Source organism: Tenrec ecaudatus, chromosome 1 (assembly GCF_050624435.1).
Source record: "Tenrec ecaudatus isolate mTenEca1 chromosome 1, mTenEca1.hap1, whole genome shotgun sequence".
Classification (NCBI taxonomy): Eukaryota; Metazoa; Chordata; class Mammalia; order Afrosoricida; family Tenrecidae; genus Tenrec; species Tenrec ecaudatus.
The window spans coordinates 194,306,379-194,326,699 of NC_134530.1; the positions used below are offsets into that span (position 1 = coordinate 194,306,379).

General features: G+C 42.7%; 1 protein-coding gene and 1 pseudogene across 1 annotated transcript in view; both read left to right on the forward strand.

Annotated features, from left to right (window-relative positions):
• Positions 1-4,472: 4,472 nt before the first annotated feature.
• LOC142439204 (large ribosomal subunit protein eL38 pseudogene) lies at positions 4,473-4,974 on the forward strand (annotated as a pseudogene).
• Positions 4,975-11,904: 6,930 nt separating this feature from the next.
• Positions 11,905-20,321, forward strand: part of XPR1 (xenotropic and polytropic retrovirus receptor 1) — a 212,113-nt gene continuing 203,696 nt past the window's right edge. The window contains exon 1 of the mRNA XM_075528060.1: positions 11,905-12,157. Coding sequence (XP_075384175.1) covers positions 12,089-12,157 — 69 coding nt within the window. The 5' untranslated portion in view covers positions 11,905-12,088. The remainder of the gene's footprint in view (positions 12,158-20,321) is intronic.

Consider the following 20,321-nt stretch of genomic DNA (forward strand, 5'->3'; position numbering starts at 1 on the left):
ATTTCACAGTTGCTTGAGTCTAAAGAGGAATTTATGGACTAGTATTGGACATATGGGATAATAGTAGACTTAAAAGACTTGGTATAGATTGGGCTGGGATGTTTTCTTAGTGTACAAATACTCTTTATATAAAGCTCTTTCCTATACACATGAGTGTTTCTAGATTTGTTTCTCTAGTCTACCCGAACTAACAGACACTCATATATTTATAAGAAAGAGATTTATATATCAGGAAAACATCTCTGCCTAGTCCAACTCAAGTCCATAAGTCTGATACTCTTCAGACTCATACAGTCACAAGCAATACTGCAGAATACAATATCACAGGCCAGTGGGTGCAAGGTCTTGTGGATCCAGTGGCGGCAGACACATCTCCGGGGCTCTGGCAGGTCTCAGAGAAGTTAAAGAGGCGTTTTCTCCCCCTGAGCTCAACATTTACATTTATCACATTTTTTTTTTTTTGCCATTTCAGACAGAAATAACCCAAGACAACTAGGAATCAAAATCTTTACTTCCCATATCCTTGACAGAAAACAATCAAGTAAAATGCATGGCATAGCTGAACTCTGGCTAGCTAAATAAGAAAAACCGTAGTAAGGGAGAGGTCAAATAAGCCTCCACTCTCCATCTTCATGATTTGTTTCTCTAGTACAGTGGTTCTCAACCTTCCTAATGCTGCGACCCTTTAACACAGTTCCTCATGTTGTGGTGACCTCTGACCATAAAATTATTTTCATTGTTACTTCATAACTGTAATTGTGCTACCATTTTGAATCATAATGTAAATATCTTGTATGCAGGATGTGTTTTCACTGTTACAAATTGAACATAATTAAAGCATAGTGATTAATCACAAAATATGTAATTATAATTCATGAAGTGTCATTTTACCTCCAATACTACTGCTTTTAACAGAGTAGCTGCTTTCAACACAGCAGATGCTTTCTACACAGTAGCTGCTCTCTACACATGTGTGACTAGTCCACATAAGTACATTATGGCACCAACCCTGTCACATACACCCCATATCAATACACGTGCATGTGATGGGATTGGCACGATAATGTCATCATGCTGGGTATTCTATGTGGGTGTATCTGCATGTGGGCGGACCCACCTGGAGACAGAGAGGTGTGATGTCTCAGTTCCTAAGACCATCGGAAATATGTGTTTTCCGATGGTCTTAGGCTACCCCTGTAAAAGGGTCCTTCGATCCCCAAAGGGGTCTCGACCCACAGGTTGAGAACCGTTCTCTAGTACCTCACTCCCAAGATACCATAGTGTGTTATGTTGGGTTGATCATAGAAACAAATTCAGTGACCCTTGTAGATGTGTAATAAAGAGCTTTATATCAAGAAGTAATTATGCATCAAAAATAATCCCAGCTCAGTCCAGATCAAGTCCATAAGTCCAATACTAGTCCATTAGTCCCTCTTTAGCCTCACACAGCCACATGCAACGATGCAGGATGCAGGAAGATCACAGGCTGGAGGGTGCAGAGTGTAGAACCAATGGTGGTGGGAGCTTCACAGGGTTCTCGCAGGTCCCAGAGTGGCCCGGTGGCATGGAGGTGAAGGCAGAAAGGGAGCAGAGATTCCCAGGATCCTCTTTATGAGAAGGCCACACCAATAAGGAGGCACCTGGCTGTGACCCGATTGACAAGCTAGATTCCACTCCTATACTTTTAAATATCAAGTTGACATGAAGTTATGTAACTACCACAGGTTGCTAATTACAGGGTCAGCAGCTTGAAACCACCAGTCAGGCTTTCTACACCCTTAAAGAGTTAGTCTTGGAAACCCACGGGGCTGTTTCACCCTTTCCTATAGGGGTGCTTTGAGTCAGAATCGGCTTCGTGGCCATGAGTTTGGCTTTTGGTTTGTTGAGGTGCAATTTAAAAAATTTCCATCCATCCAGGGCCTCTGTGTTGATCTCCTAGCTTCTAAATTGCCTGTTGAACCTTTCCACCTGGATGTCTGATAGGCAACCCCAAGATAATATGCCCGGCCCACATGGAACCGAGTTCTATTCCCCACTCGAAACTGGTCCCTTCTGCAATATTTTCCAAATCTGTTATTTTACTCAGAAAAAAACCTTTGGAGTCATTCTTGATATCGCTCTCTTTTGTTCCTATCCTGGTTAATCCACAAACAAATCCTGTTCGCTCAACATTGAAAATACATTACATTTCCAACTGCTTCCCTTCACCTCGACTGCTAATCTCCCTGTCCAAGTCATCATCATATCTCTTGGACGATGATTATTACACTCTCTTTACTAAACTCACTGCTTTTTCCTTTTCTCTTGGTCAAAGAGAAAAACTGTAGACATCTTAGTTTGATTTTAAGGTTTTCTTATCCACAAAACCAACATTTTAGCATCAGGCCGGAGAACACCCAATTATCTGATATACGTTGATCCAGAAAAGGAGGGTAGGTTTCACTTCGTCCTGTTACGGTGAACCAATGGGTGATCTTTTGTTCCTCTCCCTCCTCTTCTTGATCTAAGCATCAATGTAACCACTGACTTTGAGTCACTTGCTTTTGCTTTTTTTGGAATCAAAATGCTTTCCCTATATGCATACATAATAACTGTTCAGAATAAATCTATGTTCCAACTTCTTTCAGTTTTCAACACCCTCTTGCGCTGCCATCGAATCTATTCTGACTCATAACGACACTATAGGACAGAGGAGAACCCTTTCTTAGGATTTCCAAGGTAATAACTCTTTTTTTTAAACATTTTATCAGGGGCTCATACAACTCTTATCACAATCCATACATATACATACATCAATTGTATAAAGCACATCTGCACATTCCCTGCCCTAATCATTCTCAAAGCATCTGCTCTCCACTTAAGCCCTTTGCATCAGGTCCCTCTTCCCCCCCCCTCCCTCCAAGGTAATATCTCTTAATGCGAATAGACAACATCATTTTTCTCCCACAGAGCCAACTGGTGGGTTTGAACTGCTGACCTTTCTTTTTTGTCCAGTTCAACACCTAACCCACTCTGCCATCAAGCCTCCTTTTGAAAATCCCTCAAGACAACAAAAAAGTGTAAATCAGACGATGACACTTCTAGAAGTCTCTAAAACTTCTAAAAGTCTCAATGAATTTGTAGTCCAAGTTTCTACCTTAGCCCTCAGCAATGTGGCCTCCAACTATCTATCTGACCTCATCTCTCTCCCTCAAACAATCTTTAACCACGCTGGCATCTTGGCTGTGCCTCTCATGCACTCAGCAAATTCCCATTGCAGGGCCTTTGCACTTGTTGATGCTACTGCTTTAAATCCTCTTCTCACCTCACCGCACCCCATGTCCCCCCACATCCACAGAGCTTGTCCTCTCCCTTTCACTGTGTGTCTTGGTGTGTCTGAGCCTGTGCCTGGTGTTTCTGTGTGTCTGTGCCAGTCAGTGTGTGTGATATGTGTGTGTGCGTGAGAGAGAGAGAAAGAGAGAGAGAGAGAGAGAGAGAGAGAGAGAGAGAGAGAGAGAGAGAGAGAGAGAGAGAATGCAAGTAACCTCAAGGCCAACAGTTCAAATCTACCAGCCATTCTGAGAAAGAAAAGTGAGGGTCTCTTGCCCCACAAATACTGATAGTTCCAGAAACCGAATACAGAATTGCTATGAATTGGAATCGATAGCAGTAGGTTTTGGGGTTTCTTCACATCTGTGCTTAAAAAGCACCTTCTTGATGAGCCCCTTCTTGACAACCCACTAAACTAAACCCAGTGCCATCCGGTTGCTGCTAGCCCATAGCGACATTATATAGATTTTGGAGGCTGTAGATACCCTATAAAAAACAGTGCCATATTCTTTGAATAGCTTGTTGTTGTATATTGTCAAATTGATTCTGCAAGCTACCCTGTAGGACAGAGTAAAACTTCCTCAGAGAGTTTCCGAGGCTGTAAACTTTAGGGAAACAGACTACCACATCTTCCTCCCTCTGAGAATCTGGTGGATTTGAACTGTGACCTTTTGTTAGCAGCCGAGCACTTCACCCCTGTGCCACCAGGGCTCCTCAAGCAGAGGAACCAGACAATAAGAGAGCCAGTATGCAATAGGCTAGATGGGGCTAAGTTAGGGAAAGGAGCCTCAGTCGCCCAGAGTTTAAGTCTTCATCTTCTTCCCAAAAGACAGCATGCTGCGGGGAAGAGAGGTGGCAGTCGGCTTCTGGAAAAGGTACAGCCTTGGGAACCAGAAGAAGTAGGTCTGCTCTGTCACTATGAATCAGGATCCATCTACTGCACAGCAATGTGCTGTTTGTTGTTTAAGTATAGATCGTCTCCATGAATACTGTGAATTGTTTTTCCTGAGAATTAGCAAACCCTGAGGAAGTGAAAGCCAGTCCTTGCTGTTTGCTTTGTATGCTGAAGGATTATGTCCTTTTAACTGTGTGCTCTGTCCTGGCTCAGGGAGACTGGGATTTGAAAGTGCGCCATTTGGGTGGTTGACTATGAAAATAGAGAAATGCGAAGGTAAGGACCAGGTCTATTTTCCACGGGGATTGATTTCCTCCCGGTCCTTACCGGGAAGTTGGCAGTGAAGGTCGCATTTGCCCACCACGCCCCTTGTTTAGTGCACTGCTCTATCCTCAATGCCTAGAACAGTGCCTGGTGAAGAGTAACTGCTCAACAAATATCTGTTGAGTGAAAGAATATTAGAAATGCTCTTGTGGCTCCTCTTCCGCCCTCTTCGCTTCTTGCGTCTTGCTGTGCCGGTCCGCGTCTCGTTGCCAAGCCTAGCAAAATCGAAGAGATCAAGGACTTCCTGCTCATGGCGCGGCGAAAGGACGCCAAGTCTGTGAAGATCAAGAAGAACAAGGATAACGTGAAGTTCAAGGTGCGGTGCAGCAGCTACCTCTACACCCTGGTCATCACCGACAAGGGGAAGGCCGAGAAGCTGAAGCAGTCTCTGTCCCCAGGTCTGGCAGTGAAGGAGCTGAAATGAACCCGGCTAGCTGATGCAAACTATAATAATAAAAAAAAATCTTAAAAAAAAAAAAGAAAGAAATGCTCTTTTGAAATTTGAAAAACACCCTACGTCCTTAAAAACAAAACAAACCTCAAAGTGAACTTAATCAAAATCATGTCAGTAGAAAAAGTATTTCTAGAAATTATGAAAATGAACCTTTTGAAGCATCATTTGTAATTCTCTCTTTTTTGGTGGGGGTGGGTCAGTTCCTTGTGAAGCTATTCTAAGCATTTTGGGGTTATGGGAACTTGAGAAATAATGAAAACTCTGGCCCCCTATTCCAGAAAAATATTGAAATTACACATTAAATTTGCATATTATTTTAGAGGCCCCATGGGCCCTCTGAAGCCCATCTATTGAACCCCTATTAAATCTCTACATCTATCACCGCGAAAGGCCAAGTGAGGCCCATTTCATTGCGAGTCTGAGCTGCACTGGGAGCAGGCTCTTTCTCCTGTGGAATGATTGCTTATTCAGCTTCATCGGAGGTGTAGCTTAAGGGCTGATCCTCCGCAGGCCAGGTCCTCACCCTGAAGCATGATCACCAGTCTCGTGTTCGCAAGCAACGGCTCACCTTTATATTTATCATACCTAATGCTAAGTTTTGGAACAGTTACTTTGTGGTTAAGTATAACTGTTCCAAAACTTAGAATTACGTGTGCTATATGTAAACTCTTTCGATTCAGCACTTAGGAATGTGTGGATAAATTGTTGAGTTTGCTGTTGGGTTCTCACTCCTGCTCATCATATGACACGCACACACGATGGATATGATTTAAGATTTGCAAAAGCCAGAATGCTGTTTATTATTTAGACTGCTGCAGCTCTCCTGCCATTGAAGCTACTTTTTGTAAGGTTAATAGTAACATGGCTGGCCCCACTAGGAGACATGCCGCCCCTCACTGACCCATGGCGCTACAGGGGACAGCACCGGAGACACAGTGTGGGAATTGCACCTGACCTGATCCCTCCACACCGAGGCAAAGCACTGGGGGAGTGCAGAGGAACAGCAGGGGAATGGAGTGGCAAGGTCCCCAGGGAATGCTGAAAGTGGACTTTGGGGCCAGGGCGTGGTGCCCCAACAGACTGGACTGGAAAACACTCCTAAAGGCCAACAAATGATCCTTGAACTAACTACAAGCTTTTCTTTCTTGAAAAAAAAAATAGTAACAAGGTCATTGCTACAGGGAGTGATCACATCAGTCCATTTGCACTGCTGAGAGTTTTATGAGAGGCTGTCATGTATTCCGGAAGCCTAGTGATGCAAACGGTTAAATGTTCAACTGTTAACTTAAAGTTTGTCAGTTCAAATCCACCCAGAGACTTTGAGGGAGAAAGATCTGGCAATCTACTTCTGTAAAGCTCACAGGCACGAAAACCTATGGTGTATTTCTCCTATTGTCATATGGGGTTCCTATGATTCCAGATGTACCATTTAGGGCGTGCTCAGCTGGGGACGACAGTGCTAAGCGGTTTGTGCACAGCCTTTCGTTCAATCCTAATAACAGCCGGGGAGGGCGGTGTTTATTACCCTCATTTGAGAGGTAAGGAAACGAAAGTTATAAGAACTAAGGTCCTATGCTAAGGTCACAGAGCCGATAGGTGTTTTAATACAAGTCTGTTGTTCCCAGAGAAAGATGTGGCAGTCTACTTTTGCTGCAGCAACAACAACAACAAAAATCAAACTAGACTCACTGTCCACAAGTCGATTCTGATTCATAGTGACCCCAGAAGGCAAAATGGAACTGAATGACAGGAGTGTCAAGATTGTAAATCTTTACGGAAGCTGACTGCCACATCTTTTTCTCACAGAATGGGCAGTAGTCGCAAACCAGCAACCTTTTGGCTAGTGGCTGAGTGCTTAACCTCAGTGCCTCCATTGACCCCCATGAAGATTACAACCTTGGAAACCCAATTGGGGCAGTTCTACTCTGTCCTAGGGGGTCATCATGAGCTGGGAATGACATGATGACAATGGGTTTGGTTTGGGGCTTGTTTGTGTCCAGAGTCAGGAAGCTGTAATATGCTGTGTTTCCAAAGCTGAACTATTGTTTTCTGCCCTTATTTACATTGGTGCTGACTCCCCAGTAGCCCCAGGCACTATGGTATGAAACCCTGCTGGTCCTGTGGTGACCCCATGATTGAGAGGGTTTTCATGGGCTGATTAAAAAAAAATTAGATCCTCTAGTCATTTTTTTCTTAGTCCATATCAGCCTACAAGCTCCACTGAAACCTGTTCAGCATAATGGCAACACACAAGCTTCCATTGACAGATATGTGGTTGCTACCCAGGCGGGCAGTGGTCGCGATGGAACCTTTTTCTTAACCTAGGATTGAAGGCAGGTCTTCTGTTTGGGATATAAGAATTCTATCACTGAACAACCGAATGTCTGATAAACCTGACTTAAACTTCTTCAAAAACTCTACCTCTGCTGTCATGACCTGTCCCTTCACAATCTTGTTCCAACTTCTCTTTATCTCCCTTCACTTCTCTCCATTCATTTCTTCTCTCCATCCCTCCATCTTTTCCTTCCCTCCCTTCCTTCTGAATAGCTAAGTGCCAATAGCTTGCTGTATTGGAGACAAACAAGAGAAATTGGCAGTTCGTCTTCAAGGAGCTCATAGTCTTTGACACAAATGTTAATTGACAATTCAGGGAGGGCACCACCGTGGTGTGGGGGTCACGGAAGGGTTAACTGGCCTAGACTGAGTTGGAGAGAGGAGGGGCCTGCCGAGTTTCTCTGAGGAGAGACGTTCGGCTGCCTTAAAGGGCCATCTGGTCAGATAGCTTCTTGCCATCTTCTCAATCGCAATTCTTTTTTTTTTTTAAACATTTTATTAGGGGCTCATACAATTCTTATTACAATCCATACATATACATACATCAATTGTATAAAGCATATCCGCACATTCCCTGCCCCAATCATTCTCAAAGCATTCGCTCTCCACTTAAGCCCTTTGCATCAGGTCCTCTTTTTTTTTTTCCCCTCCCTCCCCGCTCCCCCCTCCCAATCAATCGCAATTCTTACAAAATACTCTGCGCTTGCTTTTCCTTTCAGATTCTCGGGTGCCTTTCTCCCTGTCAGATTGTTGTCTAAGACTGGGTTTCAAAACCCCCTTCTCTGATGTCATCCTTTACTTCCAGGTTGGGTGCTTGTTTGTCTACTACTACATACCTCCATCACAGTCAAGATTCTTTCCCATGATAGTCCAGTTATGGGTCTATCTGCCTACCTTTTTACTAGATTGTGATTTCCTCTAGGAAAAAAACTAGAATTTTGTTTATAAACCATCCTTCATCCCCAAAGTGGCATGGCTGAACTATCATAGATGCTATAAATTTTTATTAAATGAAGAATGATTTATTTGTCTCTTCAGAAAAGAATATATAAGTCAGGAGCCCCTTCAGTTCCGAGTAAAACTATTAAGATCATCCTTCACAGTCCCCAGTAGAATGGTCTATTCAATAAATACTAGATATTTGATGGTTCTGTCAGTGTGGCTCCATTATTGGAACTAATGCTAGGAATAAGGAAACTTATTATTAAATCTACTTCAGTGAATAAAGTCACATTTTCTTGTTCAACTGGGAGGCAATGCTCTGGATCAAGCGTGGGAACAATTAAATAGTATTGATTTCAAAGCTAGTGCTGGGGATTTCCTTTCTTCCCGATGTTGGGCCAGAGTTGTACAGTGGGAAAGGGGGAAAGCACGGTGCTGCCGGGAGCAGGAGTGTGATAGTTACATAATCTATTGTCAACTTGAGAGGATTTACGAGTGAAGGGATGGAGTTTGGCCTGTCTGTCAATCAGGTCACAGTCACTGAAGCCTGTGTGGCCATGGCTTTCTCCTGAGGATTCTGGGAACTCCTGTATTCTTCCTTGGAGGCAGGAGACACATTCTCTCAGTGCACTCCCTGGGAGACATTGTAACTGACAAGACACATGGAACTATGTTAGTGTCCTAAGCTGGAAAAGGCACGTGGAGACTTCTGCCCCTGCTGAGATGCTTACACCACCACTGGATCCACAAGACTTCTCACCCACTGATCTGTGATCTTCCTGCATTCAGCGTCATTGCATGTGTTTCATGAGTCTGAAGAGGACTTTATAGATTGGTATCGGACATATGGGCTAATATCAGACTTATGGACTTGATCTGGACTGGGATGTTTTCTCAATATGTAATTGCTCTTGTATATAAAGCTCTTTCCTATATACACTTATGAGTGTCCATGAATTTGTTTCTCTGGTCTACCTGGACTAACACAAGGATGTTTGTGAAGGTCATGCTTCGGTTGCAAGGGCTGCTGGCAGGAGCCCACTCTCATCCCAGTCCACATACCTTGGTAAGGCTGGAAGCTTCTGCTACTTTCACGTCTGACTAAAGGCCTAGCAATCCATCTTACAACTGGCCCTAGTTCTGTCTTCCTGGGCCCATCATCATGTAGGTGTTTCCTCTCTCTAGTTGTACCTCCTTCCTGGAAGCATAACCTTCTCCTCAAGTATGTTGATCTCTCCTCCAGCAGAGGGGAGTCTTTCTTGTGAGGGCAGTCTGACATGAAGCTGACATGAGGGGAGTCTTCACTTAAAAAAAAAAAAGTTGACCCTAATTAACCTTTTACCAGGAGTTTAGGCTTTTTAAAAGGAGAGCCAGAAAGATTCTTAGTTTATGGTTTGCCACCATGTCTCCCCTGAAGAAACAATGGCAGAACCCCTATTGGCATGAATTAAGGGGAAGGGAGGAGCGAAAGTACATGGAGGGGAAAAAGCCGATAGTGCAGACGGGTGTCTCAGAACGCTGTCCTCGTCACAGTAGGCCTCTAGAAAACTTTGTGTCTCTGCAAAGCTGTGAGCAGCAAAGGACAAAGTACTTGTAAGAAGTTTAAATAGTGCTTCATACCTGGACAGCTTGGGCTCAATACACGTTTTGTTGTTGTCAGCTGTTGTCAGGTAAGCCCTTCCTCATAGTGGCCTCATCAACAATGGGATTGGACTATTGTCATCCATGGGATTTGTATGGGCTAACTTTCAGAAGTAGATCACCAGGCCTCTCCTACTTAATACATGTCGGCTATTTGTGGCTGTCCAGTTAGCACTGGACTGCCAACTACAAGGTCTTTGGGCCAACCCACCAGCGTTTCTATGGGAGAAGACAAGGTTGTCCGCTCCAGGGAAGATTTACAGCCTTGGAAATCCTAGATAGGGTTTCTGTGACTCAGAATCAACTTGATGGCAATGGGATTATTACCTAGGGTTTCTCTTCCAGAAGGGGATCTGGATTTCTGTCCCAAATCAGGCCCTCTTGACGAATCATTCTCCCATCCAAGTACTAACTAGGCCTGACCCTGCTTAGCTTCTGAGATCAGACCTGGCCAATCATTCTCACACTCAAAGTAGTGCCTATCTGTGGGAGTGATTTATTCTCTAAGTTCCCTAAGGGTAGTGTAGCCTGGAGGCTGGTCCCATTCCTGGTCTCTTTAGGGATAGGGGTTGCTACCATTCTTTTCTGGTTCTCTTTCCTCTCTACATTGATGTCGCTCAGCTTCCAACTTACACAGGACACTGTCACAAGTCCAGTAAGGACCCACTAGTCCTGATTTGGATCTATGTGTTGTTATTCTTCTTTCTGGTACTCACCCCACCCCAACCCCCCGACTGAGCAATTATATTGAAAGATTTTGACACGGATAACCTAAATTAAATTCAACAAGCATTATTGAACACCTAAAGTGTACATAATATCATTTATTTAAAATACAAGTACATTTGAGCCTTAAATATTTATTATTTATATATTTTTATTAATTGGGATTCAATACATATATCATATCCTTCCATAATTCAATTCTGTCTAGTAGAATTATACAATTGCTACCACAGTTTCCAAATATTCTTTTTCTACCTGGGCTCCTTGACATCATCTCCCTATTATCCACCCACCACCACTGTACCTCCCCCCCAGAACACTTGTTCTTCCTGTTCCCACAGTTTCATCAGTCCTGGGTTTCATATACTAAAAAACAGGAAAACAACACAACTTCAAGCGGGTGGCCTCCAGGGACATAACACCTCTGAAATACAGCCTTGTATGTACAAACAAAACGTTACAAACCAAAAATACAGAAAATTTTGGAAACCAGAGCAGGTCCAGCCTGCATTGTAACTGTCCAAGTCAGATTTACACATTTGATCTTCTGCTCATCTCTCCAAAGCACTCTGTTTAGTAGCCACTTTCTTCCTCGCCCTCCAGTGTAGATAGAGGGAGTTCGCTGGGGGCTTATTACCTACCGACATAGTTCCACAAATGACTCTGGGGTTCCCACTGTCATCCGTACCTTCGGCACACTCCGGATTCTTACCATGGAGGCTCTGATACTGATCCCTCCTTCGACTTCAGATTATACGGATTACAATCGTTCGGTGACTGATGACAGTGCGCTGCTTTCATGTGGACTTAGTTGACATTTTACTTAGATGGCTTGTTTGGAGACAAGCCGTTAGGACGGCAGACAGTATTATATCTGATAGTGGGCCTTAAATATTTAGACTGCTTTAAACTACTTGATTTGGATTCACGCTGATCTAGCCTTAACGGTTTTATGAAGAATAACTATTAAAATGGAAGAATATTTGCACAGTCCTTTGCAAATATAAACGTTTTATGTGGATTATTGTTGCTACAGTATTAATATTAATTGCAGTAACTATTCTGGTGCTTGTAGGCATCAGGTGGAGAGCAGCTATATAGGGCTAACCAGAGCAAGACGCCAGGGGTCAGGGGAGGTGCCTCCAGCACTTTCGGCCCAGAAGAGGCGGGGCCTTAAGGAACGCCCCGCCCTGTGCCCTGCCCCCTTTCGTCGGTGCGGCGTAGGCGGTAACCATGGGGATGACGTATGGAGGGCGGGGAGGGGCGGGGCTATGGAGAGGAGGAGGAAGATGGCGGGAGGGCGGCTCTGAGGAGACCTCGGCGGCGGCGGAGGAGGAGAGAAGAGCAGCGCCGCGCCGCGCCGGGGCCCATGTGGGGAGGAGTCGGAGTCGCTGTTGCCGCCGCCGCCGCCGCCGCAGCCAGTAGCTGCCGGACCCGAGAGGGAGCCAGGGGGAAACGGCAGGATGAAGTTCGCCGAGCACCTCTCCGCGCACATCACTCCCGAGTGGAGGAAGCAGTACATCCAGTATGAGGTACCAGCGGCGGCCGGGGTGTGGGAGGGCTCGGAGGGGCCACCATCCCGCCCGGTCCCGACCTCCACGGCCGCCTTCCGCCCCTGCCGCCTCCCCGCGCAGTGGCGGGCGGACTCTGACCGGCTGCCGCGGGAGCCACTGCGGCATCGCCGCCGCCGCCGGCCCCCTCCCGGCCCGCTGTCCTTCCCCTCCCCCGCAGCCCCGCGGCCGCCGGGGTAACGGATATGCCGGCGGCGGGCCGGGAGGAAGGGGCACAGCCCGGCCTGGGCCGGGGAGGGAGCCCCAGGTGCGGCGGGCGCGGGTGCGGAGGGTGGCCCGGGGTCGCGCTCGTTCCGCGCTCAGTGCCCTCCTCCCCACGCACCCTGACCTCGCGTCCCCACCCCGGCGAGCGCCCCCTTGCCAAGGTTAGAGCTTGTTTCCCTGCTCACCTCGCCGGAGAAAGCGCCTTCCGGAGAGAAGCCCCTCCAGGGATCCCGCCGAGCCCCTGGACTGTTTGCTACTTGCCCAGTGCTGACAAAGGCGTTGTAACCGGCTTGGAACTTGCTTTAAAATGTATGTCCCCTATCAGTGATTACCCTCTGCACGCGCACGCCGATGAACTAATCTGTTTTGATAAAAGGACGGTGACTGGTCTTTTTACTGGCGGCATGAAGTATCATACAAAGTAACCATGTCTTCGGTTCTGGCTCCTGCTCTGGAATGGAGTGAAGGGGGAAGAAGAAGGAGGACAGAGAGGCCGATTGTCGAACAGTTCAAGTTTTATTTCCCAAAATGTGCGCGCCCGGGAGGATATGACTAGATTGTAAACAATGTACTTTCTAAAACATGCCTACGTATTCACAGGACTCATGTCCCCTTTTCCTGCGCCCCACTCCCTCCCCAGCTTCTGTGATAACAGTAATAGTGATAGGGAACACGCATTACTATACATTAATTCAGAGAAAAATAAAGGTAGTGGCCTCATTTATATATTTAGAAGGCAAGATATCTGAAGGGCTTTAAACATTCCAGTAGGTTATTTACAGTCTCTGGCAGTTCAGCTCCTGGATAGAGAAAGACTTGCCTGTAACCTCCAGGAATTCACATGTATGATGTGCATGAACAAAGAGTATAAAATCAATATGAACACACACATGCCAGCTAGCTTTATGAATTCAACAATCGTAGTATTCTGTTTAATATCTTAATTTGCCCATAAGGATGTTTAGCAGGAGTTGATCCATCTAGTGATTGTAATCATTGAAGGAACTAGGGGGACGGGTATAGGTAGGTTAAACAAAAACAGAAAGGTTGTAAAAGCAACTCACTTGTAACAGTTGTTTATTCTTGCCAGAAATGAGAGGCCTGGAATTATTCATTCTTTCTTGTGACTTAATTTTCCTAGAGTGTTTTGGGGTCACATATCGCAAATCAGGATGATATAATAGGGACCTGGCATTTCAGTCAGTAGAGTGTGTGATTTATTGTTTCTAATAACAGTCAGTTAAAGAATCTCGGCTAGAGTCCAGAGGATGGTTTTTATTGAAAGAAGAGTATCTGTCTTTCTAGTAGTAATTTTCAGCACCACTGCCAGTTCTTTGTGGAGGCATTGGATGTACAACGGGAACAATCTCTTGTGCTTGCTGTATAGTATGATGGGCTTGATTTAAAAAGAAGTTAATAGTGTTGGATGTATGCTATAATTCATTTTAAGTTTTCCACCACTTAGCTATTTCTTAGAAATGTATTAAACAGGGATACCTGAGAATGGAAAGAGAAGCATATGATTTAACTTGGAACTGTAATTACTACTTGCTTTGTGAAGTCGGCTTTGTGACTCTTCACGTAGCCCATTTGTACTAACCCTAATGGTTACTCTGCTGGCCACCCTGGGACAAAATTCCTGAGCATATGTATGACTGGCCGAATTACCTTGTGTGGGCCCATTATAAATTGCTTTTGGGAAATTTCACTGATAGTGGACAGTTGGAATTGATTCTGCAAATTCTCTACTATAGGCTCCTGACCTAGATAGACCCAGATACAATCATTGTTTAGTAGGCAAAATTGAAGTGGGGGCGCCTTTCCCTGAGAGCTGCAGCCATTAAAGGAATGCTGATAAGGTTGTGCTCTCTCTGTTGTATATTGTTTCTCAAGAGTTGGTGTTCCTTTAAAGATAATGAAGCAACATGGTCTTTAGAACTCGGGAATTCTGACAGTTGCAGACTTGTGGGAAGAAGGGCACACATAGGGGATGTGTTCGCTTTTGCTGGAGAAACAACCTTCCCTGGGGTTCCTCTGTAGGAGGGTGCTGCTCCTGAAACTGTGAGGAGAGCAACACTTGAGTATGTTTTTCCAGCACTGGTGGTAAAATGCTGTGTATCATCCCTGATTTAGGGGTGCTCTCAGTACTGTGAATCATTCTGAGCTGTTCAGAGGCTTTGACTTTTTGCTATATATTATTTTAAATAAGTAGAGCATTAGCCAGAACTGAAAATTCTCTTCTGTATTTATGATCAACAGTAATAGTGTGCATAGACAGTTACATGGTAGATGCGAGTTCTTTTGTAAGTTAACCAGGAGACCCTGGAGACTTTTTTTTTTTTTTTGCTTTTCCCGGCTTCTTTCTTGTTTCATAAAATGAACACATAGGACTAGAGTGTTTTAAGATCCATTCTAGTTGTTAGGTTCTTTGATTTAACTTTTAATGGATGCTATTCCTTGAGTTGCTAAATTCTTTTTAATGCTATCTGGAAAATTATTCTGGGTTTTAATTAGAAAATAGATTGAAGTTCATAAATAGAATAAATAAAATATAAAAGAATAGAGCAATATAAAGAAATCACTTAAAGAAAACCTATTTTATTCAATCTTGTGAATAATTCTTACAAAGAATAAGCATGAAAAGAGACTGTTCTTGTCTCCAGTAATCTAGGTTAGTGTAATTCCTACATATAAGATAGAGCATCAATAAATCTTTATAAGAACACTATTTAAAAATTCAACATCAGTAATTGTACACTTTAGAGCTTTGTAGCTGATTAATCAAACAGTTAAAGCCAAATAGACTTTACAGAACATTTTACAGAATATGAGCAAAAGCAGTGGTGCTGACTTGAGCTTTCTTCCCTAGGGATCTGTGTGTTTTTGGTTCCTTAGGAACCAGGATTTTTTTTTCCCAGCGTATAATGTAGTTTTGCAAGCTACTAAAATAATGAGATCTGTAAATTATAGGATTTCTTAAGCAGAGAGGAAATTTAGAGATTATTTACCTTCATGATTTTTTGTTTGTTTTTTTCAGGCAAGGGATGGAAGGTCCAGAAAGGTTAAGTCAGAAAGGTCCAAGATCATGTATGTAGCTAGCCTCTTGAGCATTGGAAGTCAGGTCACACTAGCTGTGTGACCCTGATGATGAAATCACTCCCTCTCTCTGGGCTGTAGGCACTTCATCTGTTAATTGAAAGGACTGGACCGGGTTCTCAACTACAGCCCGTAATTTCTTAGGACCCATCCAGCTTTGTTTCCATGCTTTTTGTGATTTTATATTTGATAGATGAGAGGGTAGAATTTAAAGACATTGTTCATGGCATATAGGTATCTTTTTAAAAAAACTGTGATGAGATTATAATCTGTGAATGGAAAGTTGTCCCCTGAGACTCTTATTTAGTTTACATATAGAAAAAAATGATCGTCGTGTATTACGGTTTTGTTGCAGCATTTGGGAAGAGAGGGGTTTGGTATAAGTGGTACTTCTTTTATTTTCAAGTGTAAGGAAACATTATTATGACCTTCATTTATAGAACTCTCTCATGAGAATACTTGTGTTGCAGGCTTCAGTTTCCCAAAGGTGTTATCTTGCTTAGTTAAGACTAACTTGCCTTGCTGAAACTTGTTTGAAATTTCCAGTTTGGCCACCCGATGGGGCACAAACCACACATTGTTTTCCAGGCACGTCTTCCACAAAGGAGAATACCGTAGAAAGTTTAAGATAGCACGTGTAAATGATTATATCAATGAGATGCTTGGAATTTAATAATGTTCCTTAAATTGGTGAATAGGTAATATTACGAGACAGGAGTCTATAATTGTTCTTCATTATTTTTACAAATTATTTTAGGATGATTATTCTGGAAAGATGATACATGTTCATCTTAAAGGTTGGTTTTGAATCAGATTTTGGGTAAAGGCCCAGCTCATAAGATCCTAAGAATCTTATTTGACCTGGGGTGGCCATGGAAAATTAGTCCTGGTTTCTAATTCAGTCCTAATACGGAAAGCACTTTCAAAGACTGATTGAGTTATGCTGGCTAGGGGTTTCCAGAGTATTTAAATAGCAGGTCCTAAAGGATAATACCCACAACTCTCATGGAGAAAGAAAATAGTATTAAAACTGTTAATTATATTATTTTTGTGTATAAGAAATGAGACTTAATATTTAAATGGTTGATGCAGGCCTTACACAGACATTCTGAGGGGGAGAGGATTGACAGTGGTTCTGTCACTTGCTTGTTCACTTTGAGAAATGGTAATTAATCTAGTTTATGACTGCAGTTAACTGTATTTATGGGTAGATGGATGTGCCTTACAGAGTTCTATACAGAAGCCTTAACAATAATACCAGTTTAGCAAGTTGAAGCATACAGCTAGGAAATAGAGCTGACGAGACTCCTTCTAGTACTAGGCTTTTGTCAAGCAATTTACAGATTAAGAAAAAAAAGCCACTTCAGTGTACTTGATAAGAAAATGCTGGGCAAAGCATTTTAGAGTTATTGAGAAAGCTATTTGGAGTAATGTTATTATATACATTGTCATCCATAATGAATATCATTCACAGTATATATTATATATTGTGAATATCCTTTGTTGTGAAGTGTATTTTTAACTTATAGCCTATACAACTAAGTATCAAAATCTCCTGAATTCTGAACTTTTAAAATAGTGTTATGAAATTTAAGCCAAAATTTTGAAAAGTTATGAAAGTTTTCAATTCTATAAAAGTATTGCTACTGATGACAACTTTTTATAAAGATAAAATATTTTTGTATAATTAAATGAAAATGTTTAGTTCATCTTTTAAAAACTTTTACTTTTAAAACATCTATATTTTATAGTGCATTTGATAAATAAATACATATAATGATGTTATGTAGTAAACCTTTTACAAGGGGGCTCAGGGTGGGTATACCATAAAAAGTTTGTAAGATTATACAAGTTGTACTGCTTAACCTGTGAATTACCTGCCTAACCCATGAATTACGTGGTGTTGGACTGATTTTAGGGATCGGGTGTCAAAATTGAGGACCAGTGGTATACAGGAAGGTTGTAACAGTGGTGTTAAGACAGCAACGATGCTATTATTTTGGGGTTTGTGCCAGACAGTGTGCTCCATCCTTTAAAAACACTTTTCCTCATAGCAAGCTTTTAAGGTAGCTTGTTAGCTCCATTTATTGATGGGGGAAACTTAAGTCTTCGAGTCAGTAAGTAACCGATTATGTGCATACTGTGAATTGTAGGAGCAAAGATGGTTGCAGGAGCCCATGCACTTAACTTCTCCGTCTTACTGCTTTGTGAAAAGAAACAAGTAAATTTATCCATTAATACATTTATAATTTAAGGCAGTGGTTCTCAACCTTCCTAATGCTGTTACTCTTTAATACAGTTCCTCATGTTGGGGTGACCCCAACCATAAAATTATTTTCGTTTTCACTTCATAACTGTAATTTTGCTACTGCTATGAATTGGGCAACCCCTGTGAAAGGGTTGTTCGACCCTCAAAGGGGTTGCGACCCACAGGTTGAGAACTGCTGATTTAAGGCTTAATTTGACCTATTCACGAGCACCACTGCTTTAATTTGGTGAAGTACTAGTGGGCCTCTTTTTATGCCCTGGTCTGAATCTACATGGCTTACAGGAAGTAGAGTGTAGTCTAGAAGGCAGAGTTTATCTCTCTCTTTGATTATAATTCTCTCAAGGTATTTAGTCTTAATTTTTATTGGTCAGATAACTGGTAAATAGAGGGCCTTATAAAAGTGAAACTTCAGAAAATTAGGAAATAGGGTGACAGTAAAAGGAGGACCATAAAAGTGGGTACAGTTGTTAGTGACTATGCCACAGTGTAACATTCGACATAACATAGATTTTGGACTGTTAACTTTTAGAAGGAACTTTAGAATTTTTTTTCTTTGAAAAATAAATCAATTCCCCTTTTTACTTAAGTGGGAAGTGATGTCTAGTAATATAAAGTGATTCAAGGTCACTTGGCTACTTTTAGCAGCCCAGTTAACACATTCACCCTGATTCATTTGCCATCATGTGCTAATATGTTAATGTGAAAAGGGCTGGTGGGGACTGCTAATCTCCTCTAACTTTACAAAGTGGGAAGGGAAATCAACTGTCAGCACTAGCCCAAAGTTGTTTTCTATGAAGCAGAGGTCAGATATATGCGGGTAAATAAGAAAGTATTGTTACAAAATACTAGAAATCTTTATTAAATAAAAATGTCAAATAGTAATGTGAAGCTATGTCCCCAATCTAAGTCTATATATTTCTGAAGGTAGTGTTTCCATCTCTAACCATTTCCTGAAGAAGTCTATGCTCTTCCATTTGTACCATGTCAAACAGTGGTTTTGGCATCCTCTAAGGACTCAAATCGAGTTCCCTTTCAAATCGTGTTCTTTTTTTTAAAAATCTTTTTATTGGGCTCATAAGGCTCTTATCACAGTCTGTACATACATCAATTGAGCAAAGCACCCTTATACATTCGTTGCACTCGTCATTCTCATAATCCACCTTCCACTTGGGTTCCTGGAATCAGCTCGGTTTCCCTTTTTTTCCCCTGTCCCCCTCCCTCCCCGATCCCACCCCTGGTCCCTTGATAGTTTATAAATAATTATTATATCTTATCTTACACTCCCCGGCGTCTCCCCTCACCCGCCTCCCCATTGCTCATCTCCCAGAGAGGAGGTTACACATAGATCTCCGAGATCGGTTCTCCCTTTCTACATGCCCTTCCCTCCTGGTGTCGCCACTCCCACCGCTGGTGTTGAGGGGTTCGTCTGTCCTAGATTCCCTGTGCCTCCAGATCCCCACTGCACCGCTGTACATCCTCTGGTATAACCAGGTCCGCAAGGCAAGGTAGAATTGGGGTCATGATGATTGGGAGGGGAGGAAGCGTTCAGGAACAAGAGGAAGGTTTTTAGTTTCATTGTTGCTACACTGAACCCTGAGTGGCCCATCTCCTCCACACTACCCCTCTGGAAGGGTGTCCAGCTGTCTACAGATGGGCATTGGGTCCCCATCACGCACTCCCCCTCTTTCACGGTGATGTGATTCTCACCACCACCACCTTTGTTGTTGGAGACCTGGTCTCCTCTGCCCTTCACGATCACCTATGTTGGTGTGTTCTTTGAGTTTGAGGAACAAAAGATGAATGGAGTAAGATCCCGCAAAGGTGTTACTGTAGGACACACAGCCCAGGCTACCTTTGAAGAACGAGCATGTGTTGTTGTTTTGTGATAGAAAAGATTACTTCGTGCAACTTTTTTTGTCTTTTTTCCACCAGTGCAGTTTTATTGACACAAAATTCACATGCAATATAATTCAGATAGTTTAAATATATTAAGAGGAATTGTGCAGCCATCACCACAATCAATTTAGAACATTTTCTTCATTCCTGTATTCATTATTATTGGCTCCCTATTTCTCTCCAACCTCATCTGCCATAACTCTTAAGAAAATATTAATCTAGTTACTGTCTCTGTAGATATCCATAACCTAGATTTCATATAAAGAAGTATAAGATATGACAAAATAATAATTTATAAATTATCAAGGGTTCATGAGGGAGGGGAGAGCAGGGAGGGAGGGGAAAATGAGGAGCTGATGCCAAGGGCTCAAAGAGAAAGCAAATGTTTTGAGAATTGAGAATGACGAGGTCAACAAATGTACAGATATGCTTGACACAATGAATGTATGCATGGATTGTGATAAGAGTTGTATAAGACCCCAATAAAATGATTTTTAAAAAGGGAAAATTGTAGAAAACAAATAAGATTCAGCAATAACAACAAAACAGAAATCCCTCAATCCAAAAGAAAGCAGAAAATAATAAAAACCAGAACAAATCAAAATGGGTAAGAGGGAAAACAAATGATAAGGTGTTAAGTTTTAATGGTGGAATCTTAGT